At 35.2% G+C, this 15,479-nt stretch overlaps 2 protein-coding genes across 5 annotated transcripts in view; one reads left to right on the plus strand and one right to left on the minus strand.

Moving 5' to 3' along the window:
• Positions 1-15,479, minus strand: part of ART3 (ADP-ribosyltransferase 3 (inactive)) — a 194,442-nt gene that overhangs the window by 95,183 nt on the left and 83,780 nt on the right. The window lies entirely within an intron of this gene.
• Positions 3,619-6,447, plus strand: LOC130455120 (C-X-C motif chemokine 10-like). Its single transcript, XM_056803292.1, has 4 exons — positions 3,619-3,822; positions 4,367-4,493; positions 4,907-4,996; positions 5,408-6,447. The coding sequence occupies exons 1-4, from the start codon at positions 3,669-3,671 to the stop codon at positions 5,469-5,471; spliced, it is 435 nt and encodes a 144-aa protein (XP_056659270.1). The 5' UTR covers positions 3,619-3,668; the 3' UTR covers positions 5,472-6,447.

Consider the following 15,479-nt stretch of genomic DNA (forward strand, 5'->3'; position numbering starts at 1 on the left):
CAAGGAATTTAAATTCTAATGAGAGGAAGGGTGAGTACACTAAAAAAAATTTTTTTTAAGTGAAAGAAATAAGATAAATGCAAAAGAGTCCCAAGCAAAGTGCTATGAAGGACAGGCAAAGTCTCTGTTTAAGGAGGAAAGAGATGAATAAATTTGTTCAGAAGAGATTAAGAAAGGCTTTGTGGAGGTGCTAGCTCCTTAAGCTTTGAAAGTACCTTCTCTTTCAGCTTTAGAACCAAAATGCCAAATTTTGTGCCACTTCCTCTGAGGCCAGTTGTAGTCCAGAAATCCTGCTAGAGGCAGGAAGACCTATTATTAAGTGATTATAAAACAATCTAGGTGACAGAAGATAAGAGACTAAATTGGAGGAGGGTAAAAAGGATGGATAAAAAGTCACAATGACACTCAGTTGCACTGGCAACTGAGATAAGGGCAAGGGAAGAGGAAAAAATGACTCCATGTTTTTAGCCTGTGCCACCAAGAGTGACAGTATCATCAACAGGATGGATAAGTGAGGGAGAAGGACAAGTTCAAGAAATAATTTCCAAAAGAATGAACTTGAAATTACTGACTTTGAAGTGCTGACAAGATATGGAGATAAGAGACAAAGCAAATCAGTGGAAATACAGGATTAGAGTTCTGAGGAGCAGTTGGAATTAGAAATAGAAATATGGCAGTCAGATCCACAGAGATAACAAAGAAGAAAGCCATATGGGAGTGGATGACATAATAAAGAAAGAGGAGACAATGACCAAGAGCTAAACCTCGAGATGCAGATGTAGAAGGGACAAGAGAAGGATGAAGAGATGATAGGTAATTTGAGTACTGGAAAAATCATCTGCATAGTCTTTCCTGGATATTTACATGCTTTCATTTTTGGACTGTTATTAATAGTTTTGAAATATAAGAATTAAAGCAAATAGGAGAGAGGAGGTTCAATTTGACTTCTGGAGAGAAAGAGAGCTGGTGGTATAAGAAGTCACTTAGAGAGTAAGCCCTTCTTGGAAATTTCACAGGTGAGGAAACTAAGAACTAATGTGAGCTTGCTCAAGGTCATACAAGCAGAGGCAAAATTTGAAAGCAAGACATAGAATTTCAAATCTAAGGTTCTTTGGCCATCTTATTAATAATCCCCACAGCTTCAATCATCAACTCTATGAAGATGAATAGAAATTCTTCTTCTCTCTTTAGCCTCTCTTCAAAGAGGCAGATCTATCCTTCTAACAGTATTCTCAACACTTTCACTCCAATGTTTTGTCAATCTTAAACTTCTTTCTAGGTTCTTCTGCCAAAATATGTTGGAGATAATGAATTCAATTTTGAACTTTTATGATCTATGTGCTAGTAAGATAATCAAATGAATATGTATAAAAGGCAAATGGAAATGCCAGATTAGGCTTTAACAAAGCATGAAAGAAGTGAGAATATAGATTTACAAGTGAAAGAAACAAGTGTTAATTAACATTTGATTTTTTTAGAGAGATTAAGTTAAACCTTTTTTTTTCTTCAAAACTATGGAGTCTGGAATCCATATAGAGAGCAATTTTTTTTGGACTCTAGAAAGCTTTATATCATTCCAGTGAATAATATTATTATTCTTTTAAGCTCTACATTTTACAGAGCATTCATGACAATACAGCAATCACTTTCCTTTTCTTGTATCCTATGCTTTAAAAAAGAAAAAATAAAGTACACAGGTCTAGAAAATTAGTCTAGAAATTTAGGTCTTAAGAGGAAAGTAAAAAATGTATTTTGCATACATGTTCTTGGCTGTAAAATGTAATACACTTGTATAGTGGAGATGAGTTAATATACCACTTTAACATAATTACTATTGACATCTTATGCTTTTTGGCAGCCTACAAATGTAAACTATTATGAAAGGATTAATGTTTTCTTTAGAACATAAATTAAATTGTCCACTCATACAATTTCACTTTGGAATGCTGATACTAGCTAATCTGCTTTGTCTGACACAAAGCTGTATCTTGATTTATTGGACAAAAACAGAACTTGAGCAATCAGGGTAAGATCAAGATTATATAGTTTCACTTTCATATAAGTTACAAAGCACAACAATTATTTCCTGGAAATCTTGAGTCCATGAAGTACAGATATGATTACAAAACTGTGCTTATAAACTGCCACAATATTGGTATTTCCATTAGGTAGAACAGATATTGTGATTTCTAATAAATCATGACTGTTTCTTTAACACCCTTTGACATTTTCACAAAATAAAGATAAAGCTGAACCAAAACAAATTGTGAATTAAAAACCAGATACCAAGTTCACATCACAAATAAGCTATATTACACAAAATGAAATGTAAACTTTGAACCCCCCCCCAAAAGACAAATGACAGATCAGCTCAAAATAACCAAACCTTCCTGTCCAAAAGGTTCCTGGAAGATGGATACCAGTGTCTACTTGATCATCTTCAGTAACAGACAGTTTCCTGGGTCACAAAATAGCCTGTCCTATTGTTGAAAGACATTATTATATAAAAGTTTACCTCCCTCTAACTTCACCCACTGGTACTAATTCAATAACTTTAATTCAATCCTGTAATTGTGTACTATGTACCCAACACACTGTGATTAAGTAATCAAAATTCACTTTAAGAAATGAAATTTCCTGGTCACACATCCCAATGAAATGTTCTGCACACAACTTTGAACCCAAGATTAAGTGAAAATATATTAAAAATCACTGCTAACTCCATCCTAGATGGAGCATAATAGCACCTGATAAATTTCTGCTCATCACAACTTAGTTTCTTTGGCCAGATGAGAAAACTTTCATGACCAAAAGTGTTAAATTTAGATTTTACAATTTCTGGGAAAGCAGGAAATTTGAGTTTCCAACAAAATCTGGAGTCCCCCAAAGAATCATCTCTGGACCATGAAGAACACCAGGCAATATAAAGAGTTAACAAAACTAAAGAATATCATGAAGAAGCTAAGAAAGACACATACCAGGAGACAAAGCCTAAAGCCTAAACAATTCTCTGGAAAACCCGGGAGAAAAAAGAGGCCAAGAATTAGGTCTTGTATAATCTCCAGGAGTCAAAAAGAGTTGGGCAAATTTTCACAGAGAGAGTTTACCAACCTCTCGTCTATTCTTGACTCTATCAGCCAGTTTCCAGTCTTAAATAAGTAGCCACAGAATCATAGACACTTAACACCAGGTGTAACAGTCCCTAAACCTCCTGAATGCTTTTGCAGGATGACTCCTAAAGTCTTTGGGATGGAAAGTCCATGATCTGTTTATCTTCCCTACCCCTTCAGGACCTGGCTTAGTGTCTTAGTGGTAGTAGGCAGTTAATCAGTATTTATTGAATGGATGAATAGCCTCTTTGTGTCTTTTATAATTTAATCATTTATTTGACATTCTTCTGACTTCATGATTTGCTTGGCCTAAATTTCTGATTTGGCTACTGAAATAACTTATTTGTCACACATAGTGAAATAAAAAGAGAAACCTAACATTCTTTTTGTTGAAAAAAAAGGGGGGGGAGGGAAATTCCTTGAAAAGGAAACAGTATTGACAAAAATACTTTCAGTTCTGCAATCTGGGACTTCCCCAGGAGTAAATCTGTGTATACTGTGTTAACTATTAGCTGGATCAAACAGTTAAGAAGGAAGAGTCTATAAATACTGATTCCTATGCACATGGTCCTTCAGAAATTCTTCAGCCTCTCTGAGTACACTGAGAATAAAGAGGAACATCCATCCAATCTCATCACAATGAAACAAAGCACTATCCTTCGCACAATCTTCCTGCTTTGCTGGATCTTAATTATTCTGCCCAGGGTTCAAGGTAAGAAGGCACAGTGACTTATTTTATTTTGAAAATAGCAATAGAATTGAATATGTGTGTGTATTTATATATATATATATATATATATATATATATATATATATATATATATATATATATAGTATTGAAATGCCTTAAAGTTTTCCTATTTGCCTATGTAAGAAAAGGCCCCCAGAATCATGTTTAAAGTCTCTGGGTAGATGACTTAAATCAATTTATCAAAGCCGATGAGAAAAATGTCCCAAAGCAAACTAATTACTAGGGTAGTATAATTAACTAAGTGCTATTTTGTTGGCAGTCATTTTTTTCAATCAAACCATCTCCAAATTCTCTCAGCATGAGTACTTGTGAAATTTAACCTTTCAAAGAACCTGACTCCTCTTCAGAGAAACTCAATATGCTTTAAGTGGCACAAAATAAGTTCATTCTATGACCCAGCATTTAAGTGGCAGCATTTGGCTGAAAGCTTCCTATTAATATTCATTACTGTATTAGGACACTCACTATATTAACTTGTTCTATTCTGCCAATTTCTTTTTCTAAGGATCCCCACTCTTAAGAAATATACGGTGTCGATGTATCAAGTCTTATGATGCTGTCCCTAATGTGAAAGTCTTACAAAAACTTGAAGTAATTCCCCAAAGTTCATCATGTTCACATACTGAGATCATGTGAGTAAAACCCTACCCACTGGCTAATAGAGTTTTTCCAGGGCCATCACAGTTTAAATCAAACATCGAAAGTTGGGGTGGGGGGGCGGGATATGGTTCAAAGGAAAGAACACTGGTCCTATATTCAGAAGATTGGGTTTCAAATTCTAGCTTGTATAGTCACTACCTGATGGAAAACAGGTATGTCAGTCTTTTGGCCCTTGAGATGATTATATTGGTTACCTACCTCACAAGATTGCTGTATAGAAAGTGCTTTGTAAATCTAAAAGTGCTATAAAAATGTGAATTCTTATTACTGAATAATTACAGAAAAGATCAATGTCTAAAGTTTTATTATCTTGGTAGAAAGATAAATTTCATTATCACTGAATATAATTTTTGTTAATTCTTCCCTGTGATTTTACTCATTGCAGTGCTACAATTAAGAGAACTCAAGAGCAAAGATGTCTGAACCCTGACTCTAAGCAAATACAAAATTTAATTAAATTAATTAACAATAAAAGGTAAGGTCTCTCTCCAAAATACAGATCTATAGGCAGGGGCTTTTCTGAGTTACTTGGAGCTCATCCATCTAGCCTTGTAATTCACCTTCATGTGGCATAATTTTAGCCCTTTGGATTGCTTCTTCCACAAGGGATTCTCACCTATCTTTGGTGGATGAGGTGGCATTTATGGATGATATCCTGGTTAATTCCTACCTAGGAAGCCACTCAGTAAAAACCAGATTCTGATAATCTTGATGCACTGTCAGCAAATTTACTCATAGCCTGGAAGGATCCAATGAATGGATGGTTTATGACTTTGGTTTATGACTTTTCTTTTCTATCCTGAGATTCAATCCCAACAAGATCTAGAACAAAGGCTAAGTAAGTTACAAAACAAAACATCTTAAAATTTTACTCCTTGCTTTATAGGTCTACAGAAACTTCTAAAATCAGAAGTAGAAATCACCCTACTGCTCCTAAGAGGATGGACTAGGATGTGGCCAAATATGCCTCTTCTCCTCAATGAACTTCAAGCAATAAGAACTGCTGTATAAATTAGTAATAATAGTTAGCACTTTACATAGTGCTTGAAAGTTTACAAAGTGCTTTACATGTTTTTTCATTTGATTCTCACAAAATCCTTGTGAGATAGGTGCTATTATTGTTATTGCTACTGTTATATAAATGAAGGTATTGAGACTGAGAGAGATTAAGTGACTTGTCCAGCGTGAAAGAACTAGTAAGTGCTTGAAGTTGAATTTGAATTCAGATCTTCCTCACTTCAAGTCTAGTACACTATCTTCTGTACTACTTAGTTGCCCAGATGACAAGCCATAAGTCACTAGGACTTAATGGTTGTTTAAAAAGAAACTGGTTATCTAGTAGGAAGATGTCAAGAAAATCCTGGCTCTGTCCTTTATGCCCTTTGGATAACCCTAAGAAAATGATTCTGGTATTCATTGGCACTCGGTTTCATCATCTGTAAAAGAAAAGAGCTGGACAAAATAACTGATTAAATCCCTTCTAGTTCTAAATCTGATTTGAGGGCTGTGTGGCACTCAAGTGGTCCTAGAACCACCTCACAAACTCTGAGATCTTTCTTAATCCCCACCAGAGACTGGTCCAGACCCCCAACATGCCTTCACTGTTAAACTGTTAAAATAACTGGATGACAAGACTTAATGATGTGCTAGGCAGACAAACTGTTTTTGTATAGAGATAAAAAGCCTGTTTAGTTACTGTGTGTTTCTATTTTTTTTTCCCTGACATGGCTTATCTTTTATTTATTTATTTTTTGTTTTGAACTTGAACATCAAATAAATATTTCTATATTCATGATAAAACAGAGGGGGTTGTATATTCATCTGCGATTACTGCTTGCTTTTTACAAATAAATTCAACATGTACAATAGAACAAATACTTATACTCAGGCAAAATACATTCTCAGAAAGGTTGTGTCCAAACATGTCTTACTGTGCATTTTGACTTGTCAGCTCTCTCTGATTCTCTAGAATCCTGGATAGTTATAATATTCAGAGTTTCTTAAGTCTTTGAAAATTCTTTTTCTCTCATGTTTTACTATTGTGTTATATATGCTATATTGTATAAATTATTTTCCTAGTCCTGCTCATCTCACTTTGCATCTATTCATACAAGTATTCCCAGTTTTTCTGATACTATTCCTTTCATCATATCTTATAGCACAATTATATTTCATATGTTCATATGCCCTAATTTAATCATCCATTCCCAAATTTAGGGATATTCTCTTAGATTTCAGTTCTTTGCTATAACAAAAAATAACTGCCAAAATATTTTTCTATACATGGGTCCTTATTCTCTTCCTTTTATCTCTTTCGATCTCTCTATTTCTCTTTTAAGGTTTATGTAATCCACAATGCTTCCCCAGTTCAAAAATACATACACAGATACCTATTTAAGTATTTATGTATACATATATGGAATGTATCTTAGACACACATTCCCTATATTTCACTCTACTATGTTTATTAAATCATTTATGTAACTGTCAATTAAAAATAAATAATAGGATAAAGTAAATCCCAAGGTAAGTGTTCTGGCTCTGAGATAATAATGCAAAACAAAGGGGTATATTTTTGAAAATAAAAACACATTTGTCCTTCCAACATGAAAATAAGCTTTTTGATTGTGCAGGGACAAAAAATACAAATAAATATTATAACTACAAGGAAAGAACTGAAATTCATTTGTAGTTGCAACTTTATTCATATACAGATGTGGTTTTTTTGCCAATTTATACCAGAAGCCAAGAAAGTGACGCTTTGCTTTTACACTTTGGGGCTGGAGAAGTGTGGAGTAGGGTGTGATTCCTCAAAGAAATGATGGGAGGTTAGGGTTTTTTCCAAAGATCCCCAGACCCAAGTTCCTATCATAGATCCCTCTACCTCCAATGTCCAGGGCTCCTTCCCTAATTACACGGTGGTACAATTCTCTTTATAAATCTCAAATAGATATCATTTTGCTAGGGAAATAATTTTGAAAACTTGGTGAGCAACTAATCAATTAAAAAATGCTCCATTCAACAGGCTCTCAAAGTACTTTTTTCTTCATAGATATTTGATAATAAGAAATGCTTAGATAGGAAATTATTTGATGTATAGCACACCAGAAATCCTTCCCTTTTCTCGTCATTCTAAAAGAAAATAAGAAACTAAACCTCATCCTGCTTTAAAAAAGTTTATCTCTTCCTTCTTTTTGAAAGAGGCATAATGTGTTATAGATTATTTGATAGAGATATTTAAAAATTATTTGGGAATTCAATATGCTCTATCGTATCATTATAACATAGGACATGAATAATCTCATGTTTCTCTGAAAACAATAACATTAAAGTTGCTGGGGAGTTCCTATCAGGTTTTAATAGTCTGCGACCTCCATCGTTTCTATTGTCTTTAATGTAGTAACAGTCTAATTGGAGTGCACATCTCACTTGGCTATTACCAATAAAAGGAAATATGTACAATGGGGGAGGGTAGCAGAACAGAAATAATATGGACATATGATTTCATCAGTGTATGGAACTTAAAAATTCAGCATGGAGCAACAGGGAAAGCTGAGTGGTTAGTGAGTCTGGAGTGAAGAATACCTAAGTTCCAATCTAGCCTTAGACATTTATTTACTAGTTGTGTGACTCTGGGCAAGTCATATTACCATGTTTGCCTCAATTTCCCCAACTATCAGATAAGATGGAAAAGGAAATGGCAAACCATTCCACTCTCTTTGTCAAGAAAACTTCAAATGGGGTCCTGAAGAGTCTGACACAACTGAAACAACTCAACAACAATAAACTATTTATTCAGTGTCAACTGAAGGCCAACTATTGCTCAAAGCACTAAAGCTAAAACCACAAAAATGAAACAGTCCCTGTCTTTAAGGAGCTTCCATTCTGCTAGGGGAAACATGAACATAGATAAGTAAATATAAAATATGTATAAAGTTAATGCAAAGTGATTGCTGGCATGGGAAGAAAGGGCAGGAATCAAGTGGCTGTGGCACTTGAGGTGAGCCTTGAAAGATGCTAAGAATTCTGAGACAGAAGTGAGGAGTGAGCAGGGTGGATATAAGGAGACCCTGGACAAAATCATGAGGAGAGTAGATGCAATATCCTGAATGCTGTTATTGTTACTATTCAATTGCTTTCAGTTGTGTCCAAATCTTTATGACCCCATTTGGAATTTTCTTGGCAATGATAGAGGAGCAGGGCCTTGCCCAGGGTCACCCAGTGCCTGAGGCCAGATTTAAACTCAAGAAAAGGAGTCTTCCTGACTCTAGGCCTCAGCTCGTCCACTGTGCCATCTAGCTGCTCTGAATGTACTGAGGAGGGAACACTAAATAGGACAGTTTGGCAGGAATGCAGAAGTTCAAATAGAATTCTGGGGAGAAATGAAGCAAATTTTTAAAAAAGAGTTAAATGAAATTAAGATGCTAGAAGAGAAATTGAAAAAGAAATGAGAACTATAGAAAGAACTGTAAAGGAATTAATACACTGGCATAAGTAGTAGAAAACATTACTGAATCAACAAACTCCATAAAAATTAGAATGGATAAAGAGAAGTTAATGACTCCTTGAAACAAGAAATATTAAAAACAAAGTGAAAAAAATAGAAGAAAAATATAAAGTATATCAAAGTAGAAACAACTGACCTGGAAAATGATCTAAGAGAAAAATACTTAAAAGTCATTGTACTCACTAAAAGCCATGACCAAAAATAAGTCATGAAAGAGATACCATATTTCAGGAAATCTTAAACCTGGCCATACCTCTTAGAACTGGATATCAAAGTGAAAACAGAAAGAATTTATTGGTCACAGCCTGAAAGAAACCCCCAAACCAAACCCCTCAAAAATATCAAAGCCAAAATCCAGTTTCCAGCTCAAACAAAAAATACTGCAAGTATCCAGAAACACAGAAACAAAACCAGAGTTTTCCAGAAACTTTGAAGTTAAAACACAAGAGTTAAGAAAAACATAAAAAAAGTTGACATGAGTAAACCATATAAAGAATTAAACAAGGATAACTTATTCATATTCTAATACAGGGGTCCCCAAACTTTTTACACAGGGGCCCAGTTTACTGTCCCTCAGACCGGTGGAGAGCCAGATCACCGCTATCTGATGCCTGTATACAGTACTGGAGGTGGTGCTGGGCCTGTGACACTGTATACCGCTGTCTGGGATAGTGGAGGCTGCAGCGCTGGATGTGATGGGCCTGTCACACCTTGCAAAGGCCCACCACCACCACCACCACCACTATACCGGGCAGCAGTATACACAGTGCGGAATCCCCTCCCCCAGATCCCCACTCACCATGCTGACTTCTTCCATTGTGCAGTCACATAATCCTTTGTGCGGCGCCCCGTTCTCATTCAGTTACTCTCAGAACAAGGCGCCATGCAAAAGATTATGTCACTAGTAGTACTGTATGTGAGTGACGCCATACTTTGCGGCACTGCCACATCCAGTACTCCTCTCACTGACAACCAATGAATGAGGTGCCCCTTCTGGAAGTAGAGTGGGGGCCGGATAAATGGCCTTCGGGGGCCGCAGGCAGTAGTTTGGGGACCCCTGTTCTAATATAAGGAGATGATACACATGTCCCCTCAAAACACTATCAACAGCTAGATGGCACAGTGGATAAAGTGCAGATCTTGAATCAGTAAGACCTGGATTCAAATATAACTCTAGATACTTACTAGCTATGTAACTCTAGGCAAGACACTTAATTCTCAGTTTCTTCATCTGTAAGATGATGATAATAGCACCACAAAGTTGTGAAGATTAAATGAATTAACACTGCTAAAATGTTTTACAAACTTTAAAACACAGTATAAATGCTAGATGTTATTATCAGTGGTCCTAGAGAAAGTCAAAATAGAAAGAGGGTCTGAGATGGGTGTAATGTTTTGATAATCTTAAAAGAAGATAGCTAGGTGGCTCAGTGGACAGAGAGCCAGGTTTAGAGATAAGAGGTACTGGATTCAAATTTGACATCAGACACTTCCTAGCTGTGTGACCCAGGGTAAGTCACTTAACCTTAATTGTCCAGCCCTTATCACTCTTCTTGTTGTTAAAAAAAAAAAGAATGGAAAGGGAGGAAATGAAGAATAAACTGGGAGTGGAGAGAGAAGTATGGGGAAAATGATTTCATTATCAAAATGCTCAAAGACAAAAGGGTGAGTGAGACAAGTGACATCTGAACATTCCTCTCATCTAAACTAACAAAAGAAGGGAAGAATATATTCACACAATTAGGTCAAGAAATGCATCTCACTCAAGAGGAAAAACAGGAAGGAGAGACAGAAGTGAAAGAGAGAATAGATTAAGGGACAGGTTAGTCCCAAGTAAAACAAACATTTAGAGCAATCTCTTTTTGAAGTTGCAAAGAATTGGAAACTGAGGGGTGCTCATCTTTTGGAATGACTAATGACTAACTTATGGCATAGAAATGCGATCAAATACTATTACGTTATTAATGAAAGGTGTATTTTCAGAGAAATCTGGAAAGGCATGTATGAAATAATGTGAGATGAATTGTTTAAAAATTTAAAAGACTGGAACTATGATAAATTCAATGATAAAATATGGTTCTAGATGACTCATAATGAATGAAATACGCTACTCAACTCCTGACATGAAAGTGATAAACTCAGAGTACAGATTGAAACTTTTTTTGGACATGGCCAATGCTGGAATTACTTTTGTTTGGCTCTACATGTTTGTTCTGGGGGTTTTAGTTTTCTTTCTTTCTCAAAAAGGGTGTGGGATAGCAGAAAGAAAAAATGGATTTTTGTTCTTTGTCAGGGTCAGTATTTATGTGAGCAGAAAAAAGGAGCAAGTTGCAAGAGATGTTAGATAGAGTCAACGAGACTTGTAAGCTGATTAGATATAAAGGGTTAGAGAAAGGGGAAAGTGAGTATTATTCTTAGGTTGACAACCTGGATGACTGGAAGAATGGTGGTACCCTAGAGAGAAACAGAGAAGTTAAGAAAAAAGTGTATTAGGGAAAATATTATGAGTTTTGTTTTGGACCTGTATAGCTTAAAAAGTCAGTGGGATTCTATTCTATTATTCTAGTAACATGGTATTGGAGCTCAGAGTCGTGTAGTTCTTGGAGTCATGGGCCTGGAGATGACAGATGAGCCTTTGACAATGAATATAGAGAGAAAATGACCCAGAACAACATTGGGACATGCAGAACATGGATCTGCATACTCGGCAAAAGTGATTAAGAGAACCTGGAAAGCCCAAAGAAAAGAAAGCATGGGGTTTACAGAGATGTCATCAGTGCTCAATGCTACAGATTGATCAAGAAGGATGAGTTTGGAGAAGAGGTTTTCACATTGGACAGTTAAGAATTATGGTGAAACTATAATAGTGAAGGAGTCCCTGGTAAAGGAGGAAGTGTAGTGCTGGGTACAGTGAGGAATAAAGATCAATTCCAAATAACATGGAGACAGAAGCATGAATTAGAATGGCACTGGTGATTCTTTAGGCTTCTTGATATTATCTGCAGAAAGTAATCATTTTATTTCTTCTTTACCTATAGCTATTTCTTCAATCTCTTTTTGTTGCCTTATTGTCATAGAGAACATTTCTTCTTCCTTGTTGTCATATGAATGAATGATTTATCTATTTTATTGTGTTTTTTAAATAGCCACTCTTACTTTTTTTACTTTTATTTTTAAATTTTATTTAATTGGATGCTTTAGAATTATTTTCCATGTTTACACTCATGTTCCTTCCCTCCCATATCTGATGTGCAATTCCACTGGTTTTAATATGTGTCATTGATTAAGACCCATTTCATTATTATTAATATTTGCACTAGGGTGATCTTTTAGAGTCTACTTTCCTAGTCATAGCCTCACTGACCCATGTGATCAAGCAGTCGTTTTTCTTTTGTGTTTCTTTTCCCACAGGAGTTCTTTTGGATGTGGATAGTGTTCTTTCTCATATGTCCCTCAGAATTATCCTGGGTCATTGCATTGCTGCTAGTAGAGAAGTCCATTACATTTGATTTTACCACAGTGTATCCATCTCTCTTTATAAGGTTCTTCTGGTTCTGCTCCTTTTATTATTCCTTTGAACACAATAGTATTCCATCACCAACATATACCACAATTTGTTTAGCCATTCCCCAATTGGAGGGCATCCCCTCATTTTCTAATTTTTGGCCACCACAAAGAGTGCAGCTATGAATATTCTTGTACAAGTCTTTTTCCCTATTATTTCTTTGGGGTACAAACCCAGCAGTGATATGGCTGGATCAAAGGGCAGACAGTCTTTTATCGCCCTTTGGGTATAGTTCCAAACTTGCCTTCCAGAATGGTTGGATCAACTCACAACTCCATCTGCAATGCATTAATGTCCCAATTTTGCCACATCCCCTCCGACATTAATTACTTTCCTTTGGTGTCATGTTAGCTAATCTGCTAGGTGTGAGGTGATACCTCAGAGTTGTTTTGATTTGCATTTCTCTGACTATAAGAGATTTAGAACATTTTTTCATGTGTTTATTAATAGTTTTGATTTCTTTATCTGAAAATTACCTATTCATGTCCCTTGCCCATTTATCAATTGGGGAATGGCTTGATTTTTGTAGAATTGATTTAGTGATTAGACCTTTGTCAGAGGTTTTTGTTATAAAGACTGTTTCCCAACATGTTGCTTCTCTTCTAATTTTGATTGCATTGGTTTTGTTTGTATAAAACCTTTTTAATTAATGTGATCAAAATTATTTATTTTGCATTTTATAATTTTTTCTAATTCTTGCTTGGTCTTAAAATCTTTCCTTTCCCAAAGATCTGAGAAGTATACTATTCTGTGTTCACCTAATTTACTTATTGTTTCCTTCTATGTTCAAGTCATTCACCTTTTCTGAGTTTATCTTGGTATAGGGTGCAAGATGTTGATATAAACCTAATCTCCCCCATACTGATTTGCAATTTTCCCAGAAATTTTTGTCAAATAATGGATTTTTGTCCCCAAATCTGTGATCTTTGGGTTTATCATAGATTGTCTCACTGAGGTCACTTATCCCAAGTCTACTCCACTGATCCTCCTTTCTGTTTATTAGCCAGTATGATGTGGTTTTGATGATCATTGCTTAATAGTACAGTTTAAAATCTGGTACTTCTAGGCCACCTTCCTTTACATTTTTCTTTCATTATTTCCCTTGATCAAGAATACTTGATCTTTTGTTCTTCCAAATAAACTTTGTTATTGTTTTTTTCTAATTCTGTAAAAAAGATTTTTGGTAGTTCAATGGGTATGGCACTAAATAAGTAAATTAATTTGGGTAGGATTGTCATTTTTATTATGTTAGCTCATCCTACTCATGAGCAATTAATGTTTTTCCAATTATTTAGATCTAGTTTTAATTGTGTGGAGAGTGTTTTTGTAGTTGTGTTCATATAGTTCTTGCTTTTGTCTTGGCAGATAGATTCCCAAGTATTTTATGCTGTCTATGTTGATGATTTTAAAGGGAATTTCTCTTTCTAACTCTTGCTACTGGGATGAGTTGGAAGCATAAAGAAATGCTGATGATTTATGTGGGTTTATTTTGTATCCTGCAACTTTGCTAAAATTGTTGATTATTTCCACTAGCTTTTTAGTTGAGTCTCTAGGATTCTTTAAGTAGATCATCATATCATCTGCAAAGAGTGATAGCTTGGTTTCCTCATTGCCTATTTTAACACCTTCAATTTCGTTTTCTTCTCTAATTGCTACTGCTAGTGTTTCTAGTATAATGTTAAATAACAGAGGTGATAATGGGCATCCTTGTTATGCTCCTGATCTTATTGGGAAGGTTTCTAATTTATCCCCATTGCAGATGATGCTTGCTGATGGTTTTAGATAGTGTTTATTATTTTTAGGAAAGACTCTTCTATTCTAGTGTTTTCAATAGGAATGAGTGTTGTATTTTGTCAAAGGCTTTTTCTGCATCTATTGAGATAATGTGATTTTTGTTGGTTTGCTTGTTGATATGGTCAATTATGTGAATGGTTTTCCTAATATTGAATCATTCTTGCATTCCTGGTATAACCTCTGCCCTCTCTAATTTATTAATATATGAACTCAAGGATATACACTTTCCCCTAAGTACTGCTTTAACTGTGTCCCATAGATTTTGAAAGGATATCTTTTCATTGTCATTTTCTTCAATGAAATTATTGTTTCTATGATTTGTTCTTTAACTAACAGATTTTGGAGAATTGTATTATTTAATTTCCAAATAATTCCAATTCCAATAGTTTTTTATTTTCCTCTCTAAAAACCCTTACTAATTATTATTTCTATTGCATTGTGATCTCAAAAGGTTGCATTTATTATTTCTTCTCTTTTGCCCTTGTTTGCAATGTTTTTATGCCCTAATACATGGTCAATCTTTGTGAATGTATCATGTGCTGTTGAAAAGAAGGTGTATTCCTTTTTGTCCCTATTTATTTTCCTCCACATATCTACTAACTCTAATTTTTCTAATATTTCATTCACTTCTCTTACTTCTTTCATATTTATTTTTTGGTTTGATTTATCTAGTTCTGATAGAGGAAGGTTCCAGTCTCCCACTTGTATAGATTTTCTACCTATTTCATCCTTGAGCTCCACTAGTTTAGAAATTTGGGTGCTATGTCATTTGGTGCATACATGTTGAGTACTGATATTTCCTCATTGTCTATACTGCCTTTTATCCCTATCTCTTTTAACTAGATTTATTTTTACTTTGGCTTTGTCAGATATGATTGTGACTCCTGCCTTCTTTTTCTCAGTTGATGCCCAATAGATTTTGTGACATCCGCTTACTTTTACCCTATGTGTTATATACCTTCCTCATGTGTGTTTCTTGTAGACAACATGTGACAGGATTTTGGTTTCTAATCCACTTTGCTATTTGCTTCCACTTTACAGGTGAGTTCATCCCATTCATATTCAAAGTTATGATTACTACCAGTGCATTCC

The sequence above is a fragment of the Monodelphis domestica genome, chromosome 6 (assembly GCF_027887165.1).
Source record: "Monodelphis domestica isolate mMonDom1 chromosome 6, mMonDom1.pri, whole genome shotgun sequence".
NCBI classification, from domain to species: domain Eukaryota; kingdom Metazoa; phylum Chordata; class Mammalia; order Didelphimorphia; family Didelphidae; genus Monodelphis; species Monodelphis domestica.